Here is a 23,530-nt window from a genome sequence, read left to right as displayed (position 1 = left end):
TGCACAATTTTTGCCATTCTCCTTCAATACTCATCCACAAGCTGTTTTCTCCCACAGGACTGCCGCTGACTGGATGTTTTTTGTTTGTTGCACCATTCTCGGTAAACCTTAGACACTTTCATGCGTGAAAAGCCCAGGAGGCTGTCATTTCCCGAGATATTGGAACCGGCGCACCTGGTTGCTTCGGTCACTCGTTTTGCCCATTCTTTATTTCTTACCCCTTTTTCTCCCCAATTTAGTAGTATCCAATTGGTAGTTACAGTCTTGTCCCATCGCTGCAACTCCTGTACAGACTCGGGAGACGCGAAGGTCGAAAGCCATGCATCCTCTGAAACACGATCCTGCCAAGCTGCTCTGCTTCTTGACACACTGCTCGCTTAACCCGGAACCCAGCCGCAGCAGTGTGTCGGAGGAAACACAGTACAACTGCCGACCGAAGTCAGCGTGCATGAGCCAGGTCCGCCACAAGGAGTCGCTAGAGCGCCATGGGACAAGGACATACCGGCCAGCCAAACCCTTCCCTAACCCAGACGACGCTGGGCCAATTGTACACTGCCTCATGGGTCTCTCAGTCGCGGCCGGCTGCGACAGAGCCTGGGATCGAACCCGGGTCTGTAGTGATGCCTCTAGCACTGTGATGCAGTGCCTCAGACCGCTGCGCCACCCTGGAAGCCGTTTTGCCCATTCTATCATTGAATGAAACAGTAACTGAATGACTCAATGCCTGTCTGCCTGCTTTATATAAAAAGCCACGGCCACATGACTGATTGTGGCTCATTCATTGAGTTCAATTGAGTTACAATTGGCTCATTAATTTCCCCTCCTCTCCCCTGTAACTATTCCCCATGTCATTGCTGTCAATGAGAATGTGTTCTCAGTCAACTTATCTGGTAAAATAAGGGTAAAATAAATAAATAAATAGTCTGTAAAAGAAAACAATTTTTGTGAACGGCGTGGTGTACCTAATAAACGGGCCATTGAGTGTATATGACCATTGTAACACAACACTCAAGTCCATATAAGAAGGCAAAAAGGAACACACAGTCACACACGATGATGAGTCAGTGCCCAGTGGCAGGGACATTGAGTGGGGTAAGAGCGGTCATCAGAAGGGAGCATAGTGTCCAGTACATAACAAGCAGCCTGGGAACAAGGACATTAGCATGTATACAGCTTTAACAGACTTTTCAACTATATAATCTGTATGAGAATAATTTCACATATATTTTACCCATATCACGTGGCATCAAATCAAATTGTATTTGTCACATGCTTCGTAAACAACAGGTGTAGACATATAGTGAAATGTTTACTTACGAGCCCTTCCCAACGATGTAGAGAAAAATACAAAAATGATCCCCCAAAACGTGCACACGAGTACTAAATACACAATGAGTAACGATAACTTGGCTATATACTGTACATGGGGTAGCAGTAGCAAGTCGATGTGGAGGGTTAAGAGGTAGTTGAGATATATATGTACATATAGGTAGGGGTAAACTGACTAGGCAACAGGTTAGATATTGCATATGGCAATATGATATGGCAGTTCTTAAAACATTTGATGAATAACTAGCTTTATCGGCTGTCTGCTTTTCAGGACTGTTCCTTGAATATTTACAATGTATTAATCTGAATGAGTTTCTATAATCAGGAAAACACATCTACACACACTACTTTACAAAGTGACTGTGACTGTCCAACAGTTCATTGCTGAATGACAGAACAATCTAAAGCAGAGTTTCCCAAACTCAGTCCTGGGGTCTCTCCTGGGTACATGTTTTGGTTTTTGCCCTAGCACTACACAGCTGATTCAAATATCCAAAGCTTAATGATTTGAATCAGCTGTGTAGTGCTAGGGCAAAAAACTAAACGTGCACCTGGGGGGTGGGGAGTCTATCGAGTCTGTTGCAACCCACTTCAATGTACTATATCTCATCCATTGTCTAGCTCTTTTGTTATTCAAGCCTTGGATAGATTAGCAGTGGAAGAAGAGATCCTTACTGAATGCTTCCCTCACCTGGCTGTCAGGTAACAGACCACACATTCAGAGGTGCAGTGTACAGTATGTGCTGCTGGACAAGAATAGTTACCATGCTGAGAAACAAAAGGCACCTTGTTTTTATAGTAACCACATGCATGTCTGTAATCCATTAAAAAACAAGAACATTGACTCAGTCATTGCACATTTCCCTGCAAAGTCTAGGGTAGTATTTGTGGTGAGATCACATCCACTGGCCACAGTCAGTCCCCACAAATAATTTAGTCACTTGTCCTTCACTTTCTCCTCTGTAGCCTTGCCTGCAATTGATCTCTATGCAGGACTAGTGTATTCTGAACTAGGAAGGGTAACATATACTGCCAATTGGTTGCAAAACCATTACTAAGATTAATATAATTAGGCCCCATTATCAATATTACTGCTCAGTTGCGCAGAAATAAACTATACTCAGGTTATTGGGGTTCAACACGTACAAAATGTTCGCACTTCAGTACTGAAAAGATCCAGAGAAGTACACATGCTGCCACCGTGGTTAATACATTTGCCAGCCAATACCTGTCCTGATCAGTCACTACATTGTTCCTGTTTGGGGGTGTAGCAACCTTACTGAAATCTAATGGCCAATAGTCCAAAGAATATGTGGTGGGTTCAATCCCCCATGGTTTCGCAGCAAAGGCTACACATTCTACTGCATCGTCAAAGACATGGTTAAATTATCACAACTGAAAGTGAACAGAATACAATGAAAACAATCAGTGACTTGATTAAACATTTTATTGACTAAATTAAAGTTTAACATTACTGGGCACCTTCACCCCTTTAAAGGGATACTTTGGGATTTTGGCAATGAGGCCCTTCATTTAATTCCCTAGAGTCAGAACTCGTGAATGTAATTTAGATGCGTTAAAGCAATGTTTGGAAGTATATGGTATCTTCTAGCAACTTCCATTGATTGCACCAACACTAATTAGCTTGCCAAATTATCTCCAACTTCCTTCATACTGGTCCAACAAAAGGAATCCACACATTCGGCTGAGGAAGTAGATAAAGGACCTCATTGCCAAAACCCCAATTATTCCTTCAGTGAAGTGCAGTTGTACTCCCATGCAGAGAGAAGAGGTATGCCTGTGCAAATCATATAGACATTTGCATCAAACCATAAACAGAATAGAAACTACCAACAAAGTAGATACAGTTAAACAAATCACTAAGATATGCAAGTCTACAAAAGGACCCAAATTTCAACATTCAGTCCTTTGTTGCACAGCCAGAATAGGTTCAAGTATGGATGGTGTCAATCCTCTGCAAATGGAACAGCCAAGCCACCATTCTAAAAACATCTGCATGTTAACATAGGAACTCAACTAGCAATAGGACATTGCCAACACCCTCACTATGCCAGATGAGACATTATACCTATGAGTTATGACTGGGAAATGGGATCGATAACAGCAATTGCAAATCTGGGAAGATGTGTCCAAATAGATTGTGCTAGTCTCAATTGTACCTCTGGCAATATACAGGCATTACAAACTGCTGTAGTAGTTCAAGGTCTAGAGCAACTAAGCACATTCAAACAGTAGCACAGGAGTCACAAAACAAAACAGCTCTCTGGGGTGAAGCAGATGCACGACTACATTCTCTAGCTTTCCTTTATTATACAATCAAAGGCCACTGTTAAAGCATTTACAACTTAAGTATAACAAAATGTAGAACAGCATTAACAAAAATCTCTTCCAGTTGCATTTTATGGCAACTAGTGAAAGTAGTATTTGTACTGTAACATATACACATTAAATATGGTACATCTTAGTCCATGCAGTTGCGCACAGCCAGTTGTGTATCATCATGGTATGTTTTCATTTTAATATTTGAAGTGTGTGAGAAGTTGTGACATCAGCCACCAGTGCATTACAGTCCAGGTTGGGAGGAGAGGCACTCCAGGCCTCAGAGAACTCAGCCAGACTTGAAGAGGAGGATGGCCACCTGCCCCAAATAGAAGTAGATGAAATGCTTTGTCTCATGAGTGACGTAGCTGCCGAAGTTCCTCCCAACAATGCAATGCCATGTTGGGTTATACTTCTTGTCAAATTCCTATAGGGATTTATAAAAAAAAACAAAACAGGGCTTAAGTAATCCATGACTACATGAGGAAGAAAATGATCTCATGCAGCCCATTTGTCATATTTTAAACAGCTTGCACCATGGAAGACAATTGGAATACACAGGCCAAAGGCAGCAGGCCTGACTGGGTTGATTATACAGTATGCACATCTCACCTTCTTTATGTAGGCCGCAATGTCCTTCTCTATATTGTACTTCTCCATGGCCTGGGTAGCACAGTCCACTGCGTCCTGCTGCATGTCCTCAGACATGTCAGCATTCTTGATTACTGCCTTCCTGTCAGTCATGATGCCTGCAAACAAGAACAAAACGTCACACCTAACGTTGTCACTATAGATACAAAATTACAAGTCTACTGAAGTGATAAAGCCTGAATTCACAGGTAACCCCTGCAACTATGGGGCGGCAGGTAGCCTAATGGTTAGAGCGTTGGCCAGTAACGGAAAGGTTTCTGAATCGAATCCCCAAGCTGACAAGGTAAAAATCAGTCCTTCTGCCGCTGAACAAGGCAGTTAACCCACTGTTCCCCGGTAGGCCGTCATTGTAAATAAGAACGTTGTTAATAACTGACTTGCCTAGTTAAATAAAAAGGTTATAAAATAATAATGATTGCCCTTTGATCTTCACCGTTAACTAACAGTCTTGTTTATTGTGAAAACCAAAGGACAAGCCAATTAAGTGCAGATACAATGTGGCAAACTCGGTTCTATCAAAATATCCGAATGTACTGGGCTACTTTGTATTTCGACACCAGATTACGTTGTGACGACGACACTGTGTAGGTTAGGTACAATACGAACAGGCTACGGAGAAACTCGATACAGGTCGAATCAAATTACAAGGCAAAAATCACATGGCGACATTAATAAAATTTGGAATTGGTCCCCTGGATGATGCACAGTTCTAGTCTAGTGCAAACATCAATGTACATTAGTTAGTCGTTAAATTTCTACATAAATCCTTTAGATTATGGACGATTGAACAGGTCCGAGGGAGATCTGATTCGTGCCAATAACCTGCAGGTGGTAGCGACTGCGCATTAGTTCATAGATTCATCTTTACGATTTAAAATCAACATATTTCAAAAGTACACTACCTTGTATGAGAAACTTCGCTTCAATTTAAAAAAAAAACACTGAATCACCACCAGCCATGCAAGTCAAGTGTGAGTGCGTGTAGGCTACTAAATAAACATTGTCACTCACCTTATGTAGGAGATGAAGATACTTTCCACTTCGAGATCAGGTAACTCACCTTGATGGATATAAAGCTTTGTTTACTTGCTAGATCGTGCTGCGACAAATTATTTTATAAGCTTTACTCAAAGCAAATGTGGGAAACTGCCCTGCAAAATACTCCCCCGCCCTAACACGCTGCCCTACGCCACTTACACTGCGATTGGCTGCGCTGCCACCTCTTCTTGTGTTGCGAGCATTTTCTACCCGCTCCTCTCTGCCAGCATCTTATTTCATCCCACAATGCATCGTTGACACTACATGGTGAGGTAGGTAGATAGATAAGGCCCCCTGGCAAACTCAGGTGTACCGAGAATTTATGCTCAATGTGTAATCTTATTGTTAGCAGCATCAATTAATGTATGCGTGATATCACATTATATAGGCTATGATATTACATTGTTGTCTTATATAAATACAATCCATGTTTCTACTGGACTTTATACTGTCTGTGTGAGATGTACACTGAACTAAAATATAAATGAAGCATGTTAAGTGTTGGTCCCATTTTTCATGAGGCGAAATAAAAGATCCCAGAAATGTTCCATACTCACAAAAAGCTTATTTCTCTCATTTGTTTACATCCCTAGCAGTGAGCATTTCTCCTTTACCAAGATTATCCATCCATCTGACAGATGTGGCATATCAAGAAGTTTGTTAAACAGCATGATCATTACAGGTACACCTTGTGATGGGGACAATAAAAGGCCACTCTAAAATGTGCAGTTCTGTCACAACACAATGCCACAGACATCTCAAGTTTTTCGAGGAGCATGCAATTGGCATGCTGACTGCAGTAATGTCCACCAGAGCTGTTGCAAGAGAATGTAATATTAATTTGTTTTAGAGAAATTGGCAGCACTTTCAACCAGCCTCATAACCGCAGACCATATGTATGGCGTTGTGTGGACGAGCGGTTTGATGACACCAACGTTGTGAACAGAGTGCCCCATGATGTCGGTAGGGTTGTGGTATGGGCAGACATAAGCTACGGACAACAAACACAATTACATTTTATTGATGGCAATTTGAATGCACAGAGATACAGTGACAAGATCCTGAGACCCATTGTCATGCCATGCATCCACCGCCATCACCTCATGTTTCAGCATGACAATGCACAACCCCATGTTTTAAGGATCTGTACACAATTCCTGGAAGTTGAAATATCTTGGTTCTTCCATGGTCTGCATACTCACCAGACATCGAGCACGTTTGGGATGCTCCTTGTTGACGTGTACGACAGTGTTCCAGTTTCCGCCAATATCCAGCAATTTCGCACAGCCATTGAAGAGTGGGACAACATTCCACAAGCCACAATCAAAAGCCGGATCAACTCAATTTTTTTAAATTTAACCTTTATTTAACTAGGCTAGTCAGTTAAGAACAAATTCTTATTTACAATGACGGCCTAACCCGGACAACGCTGGGTCAATTGTATGCCGTTCTATGGGACTCCCAATCACAGCCAGTTGCAATACAGCCTGGATTCGAACCAGGGTGTCTGTAGTGACACCTCAAGTACTGAGATGCAGTGCCTTAGACCGCTGCATACCACCCCTACTTTGTCACAACACAAATGATTGGCTCAAACGTATTAAGGAAAGAAATTCCACAAATTAACAAGGCACACCTGTTAATTGAAATGCATTCCAGGTGATTACCTCATGAAGCTGGTTAAGAGAATGCCAAGACCGCTGCGCCACTCAGGATCCCAGAGACAGACTGGTTTTCTGATCCATGCCCATACTTTTCAAAGGCATCTGTGACCAACAGGTGCATATCTGTGCTCCCAGTCATGTCAAATCCATAGATTAGGGCCTAATGAATGTATTTCTATTGACTGATTTCCTTATATGAACTGTAACGCATTAAAATCTTTGAAATTGTTGCATGTTGCGTTTATTTTTGTTCAGTATATAAGCACGTCTGCTTGAAATGACATTTTCCTGAATATTTTACATTTCCTCACTAATGCATACAACTCATAAAAAAGGTAGTTTTATCACCTATTGACAAGTTTATATTCAGTTATTTCATACAACCCATGAGGTCAGTTTCCTGATTAAGCCTAGTCCTGATCTAAAAGGTATGGTCAATTAAGAATCTCCATTGAAATATACTGAACAAAAATATAAACACAACATGCAACAATTGGTACAATTTTACTTAGTTACAGTTCATAATGAAATCAGTCAATTTAAATGAATTCATTAGGCCCCAATCTATGGATTTCACATGACTGGGAATACAGACACGCATCTGTTGGTCACAGATACCTTAAAAGGTAGGGCTGTGGATCAAAAAGGCAGTATCTGGTGTAACCACCATTTGCCTCATGCAGCGCAACATTTCCTTCGCATAGAATTGATCAGGCTGTTGATTGTGGCCTGTGGAATGTTCTCCCACTCTTCAGAGGCTGTGCGAAGTTGCTGGATATTGGCCGGAACTGGAACACGCTCTCATATACCTAAATCCAGAGCATCCCAAATATGCTCAGTGACAGGTCTGGTGAGTATGCAGGCCATGGGAGAACTGGGACATTAACTTCCAGGAATTATGTAAAGATCCTTGCGACATGGGGCAGTGCATTATTATTATGCTGAAACATGAGGTGATGGTGGCGGATGAACAGCACAATGGGCTTCAGGATCTAGTCACGGCATCCCTGTTCATTCAAATTGTCATTGATAAAATGCAATTGTGTTCATTGTCTGTAGCTTATGCCCGCCCACACTATAACCCCAAGGCCACCATGGGGCAATCTGTTCACGTTGACATCAGCAAACTGCTCGCCCACTCGACGCCATACACGAGGCAGCTTATGGTAGAGAAATGAACATTACATTCTTTGGCAACCGTTCTGGTGGACATTCCTGCAGTCAGCATTCCAATTGCACGCTCCTTCAAAACTTGCGACATCTGTGGCATTGTGTTGTGACAAAACTGCACATTTTAGAGTTCGCTTTTATTGTCCCCATCATACAGCGCGGCTGTGTAATGATCATGCAGTTTAAATCAGCTTCTTGATATGCCACATCTTTCAGATGGATGGATTATCTTGGCAAATGAGAAATGCTAACAGGGATGTAAACAAATTTGTGCACAACATTTAGGAGAAATAGGCTTTTTGTGTATATGTAACATTTCTGGGATCTTCATGAAACCAACACTTCATGTTGCGTTACTTTCTTTCAGTGTAACTTTAGTCCAGGACTAAGATTAATCTGTGTCCGGGACACCGCCCCATGATGTATAATGTAATACATTAGAGTAGATGGTCTACTGGGTTATTCTTCAATTTGGCCTCTTATTACATCATAGGGCCATTAAGTTAATCTTTTACATTAATTCAAAAGAAAAACAAACTAAAAAACAGGTACGTCTTTTCAGGATTTTATTGAAAATGCTAAACTAAAAGAGTAAATTAAATTTAAGAAAGACAGACTAACTATACTAAATATAATCCCCAACCATCACAAATTTTAATCCCTTATTTACCAGACTCCTACGTCTCCTTCCATTCTTTGATCCAACTTCCTGGTCCTCAGTTTCCTTTTCTTACTCCAAAAACGTAAATAATCCTTATCCATATCCTTTGACTCTGCGCATATTTACCGCTCAAAAATTGAAATAAACTGGGCCATTCAAAAAGTTGCATCTAGGATTCCTTAATTAGTTCAATTGATTTGATTCCTGGAAAATGGATCCCGCTCCAAGCATCCATTCTTGCCTATCCCTTCCCTAAACGCTCCTCTGATCCGGCTCCAAGCATCCATCCTTGCCTATCCCTTCCCTAAATGCTCCTCTGATCCGGCTCCAAGAATTGGGATCCACTGAGCCACTCCTCCAATCAAAACCTTGAAATACCAGGAAAAAAAAAATCAGAGGGAAACCATTAGAATCATGTCTGATTTGGGCCCAGCCCACTTCTTATTTTGTGCACTCATGACATGTCACTACTAAAGATCAATTTGAAAATGTCAGTGAGCACCCAAACCATCAAATTCATACTTAAGAAAATGTCTAATATTTCAATGTTTAAGCTGAAACAAGCCCAGAGCCCCTGTCTAATATTAAAACAGCATCTATAAAAAGAATAATAAATGGTTCTTATGTAGCATTAAAGTTAAAAAGGTACATCTAAGGACCTTTGTCCTGGCACAAAACCAAAGAGATACACTGTTTCAGTGCTAAAAAGGTTGCCAAACAATAGATAGGGCAGGTATATATAAAGGATATAGAAAATTGTGCTACATTCAAGAGACAATCATGCATCCTGTAGCAACGACTATCAATAGATGCAAATAATCAATACTAAAGCATACCATTGCCTCGACCTGACTCCTCCTAAGATGTCCTATCCTGATCCTGATCAAACAAATGAAATGTGCTCCACAACTTTTATTCCAAATCACTCTTTAATCCTTATCTTCAGATGTCTAAAGGAAGACACAAGGGTAAAATACAGTTTAGCAATGAGACTCCCGCCATCCCATGAAAAAGTACATACATTTTCCAACACTTACAAAAACATTGAACTTGTTAAGATCAACATTTTTGAAGTTCAGAGCAATAGGGTTTCAAATGTTGCAACATTTTTGGAGGAAAGACAATAGGTAAATTCAAATGAATTGAGAAAGGAGATCAAAACAAAAGGACTAAAGTAGGGAGGGTCAGGGAGGAAAGGTGACAGGAGGGGGATACACCTACATACCAAGACCTTCCACTAGGACATCAGGAGATGGAATGCAAAAATTAAAATCTATAGTTGACTTCTGAAAAACTCAAAAGGAGGTAAAAACAAGTGGAAAGAGGAACTGCTAACAGGGGATCTACCAAAAGGTCAACACAGAGTTTAGGAACGGGAGCGAGAGCGGCTATGGCGAGGAGAGTAGCGAGGAGATCCTCTGCCACCACGGGCACCACCACCACGAGAGTTGCTGCGGCTGCGACTGGCTGCGCTGCGGCTCCTGCTTCGACTGCGGCTCCTGGAACGGGATCTTCCATAGCTCGGGCTGCGGGGACCATCTACTTTCACGCGAACGTAAGCGGTCTCTCCCTGGTAGACACACAAAAAGAACTAGACGTTGAAACAAAAAGCATTTCCACCTCAAACGGTTCCTTCCATTGCATCAAAACAAGCCTTAAGTTCTTGAAAGGCTGCACAAGTAGTCACTGAAAATGGGGAGAGGTTGAGGACAAAGATTCAATAGTGTTGGTAGTCACTTTACTTACCTTTAACGAAAATATCATCCTATCCTTATAATCAAATCCAATTAAACCTAAAAGCATACCTCGTGTGATCGGAATTTGGTGTTATCCAGCTTTCGAACAGCGTAGGTCATGTCTTCTTTGCGCACAAACTCCACAACCCCAGTTCCATCTCTGAAAACGTCAGCATAACATACATCCCCAGCCTCACGCATGTGATCCTTGAGGTCCTGCCAGCTGCCACTCTGGGGAAGCCCTTTGAAGAGAAGAGCAAATAAATTAGATGTTTTACTCAGTGATTACTTTCAACACTTTACTGAAATGGTACAAACTTGCTCAATAGATCTGTGGCATAGCAATATAATTCAGGATGTGCACAGAGACTAACTAAACCAGGCTGGTTCTACACAACCAGAAACAATTAACTAATGTGGAAGGAATGGATATCACTATTTAGCTGACCAAAAAAGACAAGTGCTTCTGTCTGGTGAAAAAGGAAGTAGCCAATTAGACAGTAGCCTCTGCAGAGTCCCCAACAAACAGATGTTCTGGTTTTCAGAGGAAATGGAAAGAGCACCTGTGACACGACTTCTGCTTTTGGAAGTTAAGGCGACACTCCATCTTAACCACTCCTCCACATTTACTGGATTGGTTGAACAGTGCAGAAGAGAACCTCCCGACAGTTTATTTTCCTTCTTGTCAAGACCTGAGGTGCATTCAGTACGCTTCAACGCTTGCTACATTCTTGAACAGACTGAGGTTTGCTGGGTATGGTGAGTTTTTAAAAATGGCAGTGGCCATGTTGACAGCATTCCCTAAACCCTGCCAGTTTTTCAACTGGCAGTTCATGACAGCAGGGGACCTAGTTTCAGGTGGTTCTTTTACGCCTGCTACGTTACAGTAGGTTAATCTGGCGGTAACACAGGGAGTCTATTTGTTAATGAAATAAAGAAGACCACCAGCAGTGTCATTGAAATATTAAAGACTGGTAAATTACAGATTGCACAGTGCGGTAGTGCAACCAATGATGTATATAAACCCAACCCACATTACATTAGGGTGTTAAGTGACGAAACAATGGACACTAGGCGAGAATTTTACAAAACAGCAATAAATCAAATACATTTTCACTAATTTCAATAATGTGTTCATCAAAATATAGAAATAATTTGAAAACATGAATGTGGAAGTTGTTTACCATGTCTAAAAATCACAATACTGGAAGTTTTGATATTTACGTGATATGAGCCCAAATGTAAAGTAAGTGCCGTGCTTAGAACGTTCAATTCTGTGGGACAGCATTTTTTAAATGAAAATGTCAAAATCTGAGCGGTCATATTTGCTCTTTGCGATGGGTATTCCTCACTACCAGAGTAAGATTGATGCGACATTGTATTGCCAACAAGTATGGGAATGTCCTGAGGGTGTTTTTCAGTCATTAGACGTCCTTGGACTGCAATTTAAGGTTAAACGTTTTTCCCTCCCCTTCGGTCATTCCATAATGGTCTCAGACTAGACTTAACATAGTGAATGTATATCCAGGACACTCAAATTAGTATGATGTTACATTTGGTTCTTAAGGCATAACAGAAAGGAGGGTGGTTGGTCGGGGTGGATGGGTGAGCGTATAACGCGAACATCTAGCAACCCAAAAGTTGCATGTTCGAATCTCATCAAGGACAACTTTAGCAACTACTTACTTTGTAACTATACTGAACAAAAATAAACACAACATGCAGTGTTGGTCCCATGTTTCATGACCTGAAATAAAAGATCCCAGAAATGATCCATATGAACAAAAAGCTAATTTCTCTCAAATTGTGTAAAAATTTGTTTACATCCCTGTTAATGAGCATTTCTCCTTTGCCAAGATAATCCATCCACCTGACAGGTGTGGCATATCAAGAAGCTGATTAAACAGCATGGCCATTACACAGGTGCACCTTGTGCTGGGGACAATAAAAGCCTACTAAAATGTAGTTGTCACACAACACCACAGATGTCTCAAGTTGAGGAAGCGTGCAATTGGCATGCTGACTGCAGGAATGTCCACCAGAGCTGTTACCAGAGAATATAATGTTCATTTCTATACCATAAGCCACCCCAACATCGTTTTAGAGAATTTGGCAGTACGTTCAACCGACCTAACAACCGCAGACCACCTGGAAACAAGCCAGCCCAGGAACTCCACATCTGGCTTCTACACGCACGGGAGCATCTGAGATCAGGCACCCAGACCTCTGATGAAACTGAAGAGTATGTGTGTCTGTAATAAAGCCCTTTTGTGGGGAAAAACTCATTTGGAGTGGCTGTGCCTTTGCCCAATAATGTGAAATCAATAGATCTAGGCCTAATTTATTTATTGAAATTGACTTATTTCCTTATATGAACTGTAACTTAGTAAAATCATATAAGTTGTTGCATTTATATTTTTCTTCAGTATACTTAGCATGTTAGCTAACCCTTACCCTAAACCCTTGAGCTAGCTAACGTTAGCCACCTAGTCAATGTTAGCAACAACAAATTGGAATTCTTAAGATATCATACATTCAGCAAATTCTTAACATATTGTACATTTTGCAAATTCTTAACACTCACGAATTGCAATTCGTAACATACAGAACCAGTCAAAAGTACGGATACACCTACTCATTCAAGGGTTTCTCTTTATTTTTTACTAAACTCAGCAAAAAAAGGAAACGTCCTGTGTCAACTACATTTATTTTCAGCAAACTTAACATGTGTAAATATTTGTTTGAACATTGGATTCAACAACAGACAAACTGAACAAGTTCCACAGACATGTGACTAACAGAAATGGCCCTAGCCCTCTGATCCAACAGGTCCCAGACGTACTCAATGGGATTGAGATCCGGGCTCTTCGCTGGCCATGGCAGAACACTGACATTCCTGTCTTGCAGGAAATCACACACAGAACAAGCAGTATGGCTGGTGGCATTGTCATGCTGGAGGGTCATGTCAGGAGGAGCCTACGGGAAGGGTACCACATGAGTGAGGAGGATGTCTTCCATGTAACGCACAGGGTTGAGATTGCCTGCAATGAAAACAAGCTCAGACCGATGATGCTGTGACACACCACCCCAGACCATGACGGACCCTCCACCTCCATCCCGCTCCAGAGAACAGGCTTCGGCGTAACACTCATTCCTTCGACAATAAAATGCGAATCCGACCCTCACCCCTGATGAGACAAAACCACGGCTCGTCAGTGAAGAGCACTTCTTGCCAGTCCTGTCTGATCCAGCGACGATGGGTTTGTGTCCATAGGCGACGTTGTTGCCGGTGATGTAAGGCAGGTCCTCACCAGACAACAAGCCCTCAGTCCAGCCTCTCTGAGCCTATTGCGGACAGTCTGAGCACTGATGGAGGGATTGTGCGTTCCTGGTGTAACTCGGGCAGTTGTTATTGCCATCCTGTACCTGTCCCGCAGGTGTGATGTTTGGATGTACCAATCCTGTGCAGGTGTTGTTACACGTCGTCTGCCAATGCGAGGACGATCAGCTGTACATCCTGTCTCCCTGTAGCGCCGTCTTAGGCGTATCACAGTACGGACATTGCAATTTATTTCCCTGGCCACATCTGCAGTCCTCATGCCTCCTTGCAGCATGCCTATGGCACGTTCACGCAGATGAGCAGGAACCCTGGGCATCTTTCTTTTGGTGTTTTTCAGTAGAAAGGTCAGTAGAAAGGCCTCTTCTCTTTAGTGTCTGAAGTTTTCATAACTGTGAACTTAACTGCCTACTGTCTGTATGCTGTTAATGTCTTAACGACCGTTCCACAGCTGCATGTTCATTAATTGTTTATGGTTCACTGAACAAGAATGGGAAACAGTGTTTAACTTTTTAGGGATAGGGGGCAGCATTTTCACTTTGGCTGAATCACGTGCCCATAGTGAACTGCCTCCTACTCTGTCCCAGATGCGAATGTATGCATATTATTATTACTATTGGATAGAAAACTGAAGTTTCTAAAACTGTTTGAATTATGTCTGAGTATAACAGAACTATATGGCAGGCAAAAACCTGAGAAGTTCCACTTCCTGTTTGAATTTTTTCTGGAGGTGGCAGATTTTCAACCAAGGTCTCATTGAAATTACAGCGAGATATTGATGAATTTTCACTTCCTACGGCTTCCACTAGATATCAACAGTCAATAGAACTTTGTCTGATGACTAATGTGAAGGGGGGCCGAAGGAGACAGGAATTAGTCACCACTGCCACGAGCTGACCATGCACGTTCACATGAGGACCTCCGTTCCACCGCTCATCTGAAGTCAATCTAATTCTCCGGTTGGAACGTTATTCAAGATGTATGTTAACAACATTCTAAAGATTGATTCAGTACATCGTTTGACATGTTTCTACTGACTGTTACGGAACTTTTGGACATTTCGTCACGTTATAGTGGACGCGCTTTGTGACTTTGGAATTGTTTACCAAACGCGCTAACCAAAGTAGCTAATTTGACATAAATAAAGGACATTATCGAACAAATCAAGCATTTATTGTGGACCTGGGATTCCTAGGACAGCATTCGGATGAAGTTCATCAAAGGTAAGGAAACATTTATCATGTATTTTCTGGTTTCTGTTGACTCCAAAATGGCGGCTAATTTTATTATATTTCTGAGCGCCGTCTCAGATTATTGCATGGGTTGCTTTTTCCGTAAAGTTTTTTTGAAATCTGACACAGCGGTTGCATTAAGGAGAGGTATATCTATAATTCCATGTGTATAACTTGTATTATCATCTACATTTATGATGAGTATTTCTGTTGAAACGATGTGGCTATGCAAAATCACTTGATGTTTTTGGAACTAGTGAATGTAACACGCCAATGTAAACTCAGATTTTTTGTTATAAATATGAACTTTATCAAACAAAACATGCATGTATTGTGTAACATGAAGTCCTATGAGTGTCATCTGATGAAGATAATCAAAGGTTAGTGATTCATTTTTATCTCTATTTCTACTTTTTGTGACTGCTATATTTCGCTGGAAAAATGGCTGTGCTTATTGTGGTTTGGTGGTGACCTAACAATCGTTTGTAGTGCTTTCGCTGAAAAGCATATTTGAAATTGGACACTTTGGTGGGATTAACAACAAGATTACCTTTAAAATGATATAAGACACGTGTTTGAAGAAGTTAACTATACATGGTTGATGATATTACTAGGTTAACTAGCTTGTACTGCGTTGCATATAATCAATGTGGTGCCTGTTAATTTATCATCGAATCACAGCCTACTTCGCCAAACGGGTGATGATTTAACAAAAGCCCAATCGTTGCACGAATGTACCTAACCATAAACATCAACACACAGAATATATTTTTAAACCAGCATATTTAAATGAAATTCATGTTAGCAGGCAATATTAACTTGGGAAATTGTGTCACTTCTCTTGCGTTCATTGCACGCAGTCAGGGTATATGCAACAGTTAGGGCCGCCTGGCTCGTTGCAAACTAATTTGCCAGAATTTTACATAATTATGACAACATTGAAGGTTGTGCAATGTAACAGCAATATTTAGACTTAGGGTTGCCACCCGTTTGATAAAATACGGAACGGTTCTGTATTTCACTGAAAGAATAAACGTTTTGTTTTCGAAATGATAGTTTCCGGATTTGACCATATTAATGACCAACGGCTGGTATTTGTGTTTATTATATTATAATTAAGTCTATGATTTGATAGAGCAGTCTGAGCGGTGGTAGGCAGCAGCAGGCTCGTAAGCATTCATTCAAACTTTACTGCGTTTGCCAGCAGCTCTTAGCAATGCTTGATCACAGCGCTGTTTATGACTTCAACCCTATCAATTCCTGAGATTAGGCTGGCAATACTAAAGTGCCTATTAGAACATACAATAGTCAAAGGTATATGCAATACAAATGGTAGAGAGAAATAGTCGACGCATCATAAATAACTGCAACCTAATATTTCTTTACTAGGAATATTGAAAAACCAGCTTTCTGGTTCTGTCTCCTGGTAGCGCCTCCATGCTCTGGACACTACGCTGACAGACACAGCAAACCTTCTTGCCACAGCTCACATTGATGTGCCATCCTGGATGAGCTGCACTACCTGAGCCACTTGTGTGGGTTGTAGACTCCGTCTCATGCTACCACTAGAGTGAAAGCACCGCCAGCATTCAAAAGTGACCAAAACATCAGCCAGGAAGCATAGGAACTGAGAAGTGGTCTGTGGTCACCACCTGCAGAACCACTCCTTTATTGGGGGTGTCTTGCTAATTGCCTATAATCTATATAATATCACCTTTTGTCTATTCCATTTGCACAACAGCATGTGAAATTTATTGTCAATCAGTGTTGCTTCCTAAGTGGACAGTTTGATTTCACAGAAGTGTGATTGACTTGGAGTTACATTGTGTTGTTTAAGTGTTCCCTTTATTTTTTTGAGCAGTGTATATAAAAATTGCCGATTAAATCGGTATTGGCTTTTTTTGGTCCTCCAATAATATCGGTATCGGCGTTGAAAAATCATAATCGGTCGACCTCTAATACCAACCCTACCTTGTCACAACACAAATGATTGGCTCAAACGCATTAAGTTCTTACGGCTGAGATCCCGTTAACGGGATCAACTTGACAACAGCCAGTGAAAATGGCAACAGCCAGCCAAATTCAAACAGAAATCTCATAATTAAAATTCCTCAAAACATACAAGTATTTTACACCATTTTAAAGATAAACTTGTTGTTAATCCCACCACAGTGTCCGATTTCAAAAAGGCGTTACGACGAAAGCACACCATCTGATTATGTTAGGTCAGTATCTAGTCACAAAAACACAGCCATTTTTCCAGCCAAAGAGAGGAGTCACAAAAAGCAGAAATAGAGATAAAATTAATCACTAACCATTGATGATCTTCATCAGATGACACTCATGTTAAACAATACACAAATGTTTTGTTCGATAAAGTTCATATTTATATCCAAAAATCTTAGTTTACATTGGCGCGTTATGTTCAGTAATGTTTTGCCTCAAACATCCGGTGATTTTGCAGAGAGCCACATCAAGTTACAGAAATACTCATAATAAACATTAATAAACATCCATGTAAAACATTGATACAAGTGTTTTACATGGAACTTTAGATAAACTTCTCCTTAATGCAACCGCTGTCAGATTTCAAAAAAACTTTACGGGAAAAGCACACCATGCAATAATCCGTGTACAGCGCTCAGAGACCAAAACAAAACATACAGATACCCGCCATGATGGAGTCAACAGAAGTCAGAAATGGTATTATAAATATTCACTTTGATGATCTTCATCAGAATGCACTCCCAGGAATCCCAGTTCAACAATAAATGTTTGTTTTGTTCGATAACGTCCATAATACCTCCTTTTTGTTCGCGCGTTTAGTTCCAAAATCCAAATTGATGACTCGCAGGCCAGACAAAGTCAAAAAAATTCCATTACAGTTCGTAGAAACATGTCAAACGTTGTATAGAATCAATCTTTAGGATGTTTTTAACATAAATCTTCAATAATGTTTCAACCGGAGAATTCCTTGCCTGTAGAAATGCGATGGAACGCAGGTCGCTCTCACGGGGGCGCGCCTGAGTGAGCTTGTGGCACTCTGCCAGACCCCCGACTCAAACAGCTCCCATTCCCCCCTCCGTCACAGTAGAAGCATCAAACAAGGTTCTAAAGACTGTTGACATCTAGTGGAAGCCTTAGGAAGTACAATATGACCCCAAAGACACTGTATATTGGATAAGCAAACCTACAAAGCTCAGATTTCCCACTTCCTGGTTGGATTTTTTCTTGGGTTTTTGCCTGCCATATGAGTTATGTTATACTTACAGACATCATTCAAATAGTTTTAGAAAACACTCTGAAGTTTCTATCCAAATCTACTAATAATATGCATATCTTAGCTTCTGGGCCTGAGTAGCAGGCAGTTTACTCTGGGCACCTTATTCATCCAAGCTACTCAATACTGCCCCCAGCCTTAAGAAATTTTTAAGGAAAGAAATTCCACAAATTAACTTTTAACAAGGCACACCTGTTAACCTATTTGGGCTGCAGCCCGACACCGGTACACTTATGACAACATCCAGCTCAAGTGCAGGGCGCGAAATTCAAAATATATATATATTTTTTTAAATATTTAACTTTCACACATTAACAAGTCCAAGACACCAGATGAAAGGTACACATCTTGTGAATCAAGCCAACATGTCCGATTTTTAAAATGTTTTACAGGGAAGACACAATATGTAAATCTATTAGCTAACCACGTTAGCAAAAGACACCACTATTCTTACTCCATCAGTTTATTACTCCATCAGTAGCTATCACAAATTCGACCAAATAAAGATATAAATAGCCACTAACCAAGAAACAACTTCATCAGATGACAGTCTGATAACATATTTATTGTATAGCATATGTTTTGTTCGAACAATTTGCATATTTCAGGTATAAATCATAGTTTACATTTCAGCTACAATCAGAAATTGCACCGAAAGCAGCCATAATATTTACAGACACCAACGTCAAATACCTAATTACTCATCATAAAACATTTCTGAAAAATACATAGTGTACAGCAATTGAAAGACAGGCATCTTGTGATTCCAGACAATATTTCCGATTTATTAAATGTTTTACAGCGAAAACAAAATGTAGCGCTATATTAGCGTAGCCACAATAGCCAGAAACACTTGGGCGCCCACGACCAGTTCACATGCACGACAGATATTAGAAATAGCATCATAAAATGTTTCTTACTTTTGGTGATCTTCCGTCAGAATGTTGGACAAGGTGTCCTTTGTCCAGAACAGTCGTTGTTTTGATCTGGAACGGCAAATATCCCTCTTCATTTAGCATGCACCCTAGCCGAGTGGCACGGATCTCTCCAACGACAACAAAGTCAGAGAACGGAACACGGCAAAACTCCCGAAAAAATTTCAATAATCTGATTAAACTATATTGAAAAAACATACGTTACGATGATATGGTCACATGTATCAAATCAAATCCGAGCCGGAGATAGTTGTCGTCCATAACGGCAGCAAAACAGAAGGCAATCCCACTGTCCAAGTCGCGCGCTTCAGAGTACTGGAAATGACAGTCACGTCATACAAAGAGCTTGTATTCCAATTCAGATGAAGATAAACACAACATTTCTTCTCTCACAGCCTCTTGACACCCAGAGGAAGGCGTATGAAGTGTACGTAGACTCTTACGTATCATGACCATGTATAGGCAGGAAGTTGAACAGAGCATATATTTCTGACATTCCACTTCCTGGTCAGGAAAAGTGCTGCAGAATGAGTTCTGTTTCACTCATAGAAATAATTCAAACGGTTTTAGAAACTAGAGTGTTTTCTATCCAATAGTAATAATAATATGCATATTGTACGAGCAAGAATTGAGTACGAGGCCGTTTGAAATGGGCACTATTTAACTGGCTACTCAATACTGCCATAACAGGTTAATTGAAATCTATTCCAGGTGACTACATCATGAAGCTGGTTTAGAGAATGCCAATTGTGTGCAAAGTTGTCATCAAGGCAAAGGGTGGCTACTTTATAGAATATAAAATATATTTTGATTTGTTTAACACATTTTTGGTTACTACATGATTCCATGTGTTATTTAGTAGTTATGTCTTCACTATTAGTTTACAATGTAGAAAATAGTAAAAAATAAAGAAAAACCCTTGAATGAGTAGGTGTGTCCAAACTTTTGACTGGTACTGTATGTTAACAATATGACCACCTTATTTTAAATGAATGGGCATACCATCCTGTTTTTTTAAAATTTTATTTAATTCCATATAGTAATTTGCTTATTAAGTACCTATTTTGCATAAAGTCGTATAAAAAGTTTATTCTAATATATGAAATTGTTGCAAACTTACTTTTGCACAAAGCACGAATATTTGTTAATGACCACCCTACCATAGCTTTTGGTCTTAAATTACTGTAATTGTGTATTCTGTACCGACTCATTTTCATAATATCAGTTTAATTTCATACATTTTACTTGTATTTGAATCAACTCTGATTTATTGATTTAACCCTTATTTAACTTGGCAAGTTAAATTCTTATTTACAATGACAGCCTACACTGGCCAAACCCGACGACGCTTGGCCAATTGGGAGTCCTATAGGGCAGCACACAATCACAGCCTGTTGTGATACTGCCTGGATTCGAACCATGGTGTCTGTGGTGACGCCTTAAGCAATGAGATTCAGTGCCTTAGACCGCTGCGACACTCGCCACTGAAAATGTCATTACAATATGACCACCCTATCTTGAGATATTGGACAAAACCCGTTGAAATATAGACTAAAGACAGATGGATTTGAGGCCATTATTGATTTGGGATTAACAATGACCAGTCCACGACCTTTTTCGATCACTTGTAAATGAGATCTCAGCAATTGTAAATCCCTAACCTCATAAAATAGTGTTCCTGAGAAGCTTCTCTATAACATTGAGTACAAAGTATAATACCAAAAGCAGTTTCATTTTGACCCTTAACACCCTAGTTACATGACTCACCTGATACAATGACCCTGTACTCGGAGCGTCTGGATGGTGGCCCGTATCTGCCTCTAGGGGCGCCACCAACCCCCCCACCACCACCACCCCCACCACCACCACCACCAAAGCCGCCTCTCCCCCCACCCCTGCCGCTCCGAGGGAATTCAACTCGCAGCCGATAACCGTCGTAGTCATAGCCGTCTCGTCCGTACACTGCATCGTCTGCGTCCCTGAAAAGGTGATCATAGAAAATTATTGCTAAACAATCGTCAACACAGCATTCTGCGGTGTGCCTTATTAGCATAATATATGTTAACAGTAGTTAACCGGCCCAACTTAACTCCACGATTTACAATGATAAATCGTGGAGTTTAGTCGGCGAGCCACAAACAAAGACACCTTCACAACATGTAAATGCAGAAACGGAAGCAACTAGCTATCAAGCCAATTCATGTTCCTGTACATTCCTAAAACGAAAATAGATAGTTACGGTAGATACATGTGCAGAGAAGATTCACGATGTCGCATGAGCAGATAGCTAACTAACGTTAGAGCAGTGCACGAGTTGCTAACAAGCTAGCCTTTAACGTTAGCTAACGTTACCTGGGATCTTCAAATTCGATGAAGGCAAAGGGAGGTCCCCCTCTCCGATTTTTCAAATCGATGTCTCGAATAGCTCCGTATTTGTAGAACACGTCCTCGACATCTTTAGTGCGAATATCAGGGGGTAGATTTCCGACATAAATTCGACAATCGTTATTTCCTGCGGGGCCTCGCACGACGCCTCCCGACATAGTAGCTAGCAAGCTAACGTTAGCTAGTTTATTTTAGCGGTAGGTTGAAATAAAAAGCGATTTCGCAAGACGGTATTCAAGTATATCACCGCCGATTAGAAAGTCATTTGAGTATAGTACACAAACACTGCTGAAAACAACAACGAAATAAGGTATCACTCGCGCTTAAAGTTGTGTACTAGATAACTACACTTATCCCCGTTCAGAATCGCGCTTCTCCGCGAGGGCATTCATGAATACCGGAAATGTGCTCCGTAAAGAACTAGAAATGGCTACGTCCGCTAAATAAAATAGTCCACGGTAGTACAATCTGTAAAAGAGTCCTGGATCTCAGTATGCATCCTTGATAGAATAGATGTCAAATAAGTAAACGCAGGTGTGTGATATTGGTATGATTAGGCGAATAATTTCAGGTGAGCAGATTCTTAGTTTATGATTGTCTGGCCATTTTCATCTTGCAATTTTAAATCGCCATTATTTATCAGTTGGCCTTATGAGTAGTGCCCAGCAACCTATTATTATAGGTAGATGGCCTACACCAGTAATAGTGACTTCACAAGTGAGTGTGCATCTAAAGTATACAGACACTACATTGATTATGAATTAGGACATTGGAGCCTCATATACTATATCAACAACCTCTCCCTCAACGTGATCAAGACAAAGGACATGATCAGGGACTACAGGAAAAGGAGGGCCGAGCATGCTCCCATTGTCATCGATGGGGGCTGTAGTGGAGCAGATTGAGAGCTTCAAGGTCCTTGGTGTCCACATCACCTACTATCATGGTCCAAACATACCAAGACAGTCGTGAAGAGGGCACGACAACGCCTATTCCCCCTAAGGAGACTGAAAAGATTTGGCATGGGTCCTCTGATCCTCAAAAAGTTATACAGCTGCACCATCGAGAGCATCCTTACTGGTTGCATCACCGCCTGGTATGGCAACTGCTCGCATTCCGACCGCAAGGGGCTACAGAGGGTAGTACATACGGGCCAGTACATCACTGGGGCCAAGCTTCCTGCCATCTAGGACATCTATACCAGGCAGTGTCAGAGGAAGGCCCTAAAAATTCCCAAAGACTCCAGCCACCCTAGCCATATACTGTTCTCTCTGCTGCCGCACGGCAAGCGGTACTGGAGTGCCAAGTCTAGGTCCAACTGGCTTCTTAACAGCTTCTAACCCCAAGCTATAAGACTGCTGAATAGCTAATCAAATGGCTACCCGGACTATTTGCATTGACCCCCCTCCCTTTTTTACACCGCTGCTACTCACTGTTTATTATCTATGCATAGTCACTTTACCTACTGTACATGTACATATTACCTTAATTACCTCGACTAACCTGTACCTCCGCACATGGATTTGGTACCGGTACCCCCTGTATATAGCCTCGTTATTGTTATTTTATTGTTTCTCTTTTATTTTTTTACTTTAGTTTATTTAGTAAAAATTTTCTTAACTCTTATTTTTCTTAAAATTGCATTGTTGGTTAAAGGGCTTGTAAGTAAGCATTTCACAGTAAGGGCTACACCGAAAACGTGGATGCTGATGAAGGCAACCCCCCGCACTTCTCTGATTCAGAGGGCTTGGGTTAAATGCAGAAGACACATT

At 41.0% G+C, this 23,530-nt stretch overlaps 2 protein-coding genes across 2 annotated transcripts; both read right to left on the bottom strand.

Annotated features, from left to right (window-relative positions):
• Window positions 1-2,761: 2,761 nt before the first annotated feature.
• dynll2a (dynein, light chain, LC8-type 2a) lies at window positions 2,762-9,119 on the bottom strand. The gene is made up of 5 exons (XM_038973572.1): window positions 8,863-9,119; window positions 5,518-5,618; window positions 5,332-5,380; window positions 4,282-4,418; window positions 2,762-4,096 (listed from the first exon to the last, which is right to left on the bottom strand). Exons 4-5 carry the CDS (start codon window positions 4,411-4,413, stop codon window positions 3,959-3,961), a joined length of 270 nt encoding a protein of 89 aa, XP_038829500.1. The 5' UTR covers window positions 4,414-4,418; window positions 5,332-5,380; window positions 5,518-5,618; window positions 8,863-9,119; the 3' UTR covers window positions 2,762-3,958.
• Window positions 9,120-9,763: 644 nt separating this feature from the next.
• Window positions 9,764-22,166, bottom strand: srsf1a (serine and arginine rich splicing factor 1a). The gene is made up of 4 exons (XM_038973571.1): window positions 21,726-22,166; window positions 21,141-21,352; window positions 10,659-10,831; window positions 9,764-10,423 (listed from the first exon to the last, which is right to left on the bottom strand). The coding sequence occupies exons 1-4, from the start codon at window positions 21,914-21,916 to the stop codon at window positions 10,220-10,222; spliced, it is 780 nt and encodes a 259-aa protein (XP_038829499.1). The 5' UTR covers window positions 21,917-22,166; the 3' UTR covers window positions 9,764-10,219.
• Window positions 22,167-23,530: the final 1,364 nt, after the last annotated feature.

Source organism: Salvelinus namaycush, chromosome 34, assembly GCF_016432855.1.
Source record: "Salvelinus namaycush isolate Seneca chromosome 34, SaNama_1.0, whole genome shotgun sequence".
Taxonomy (NCBI): domain Eukaryota; kingdom Metazoa; phylum Chordata; class Actinopteri; order Salmoniformes; family Salmonidae; genus Salvelinus; species Salvelinus namaycush.
Note: the sequence above shows the minus strand (reverse complement) of the source record. Positions and strands in the feature narration are given on the sequence as shown.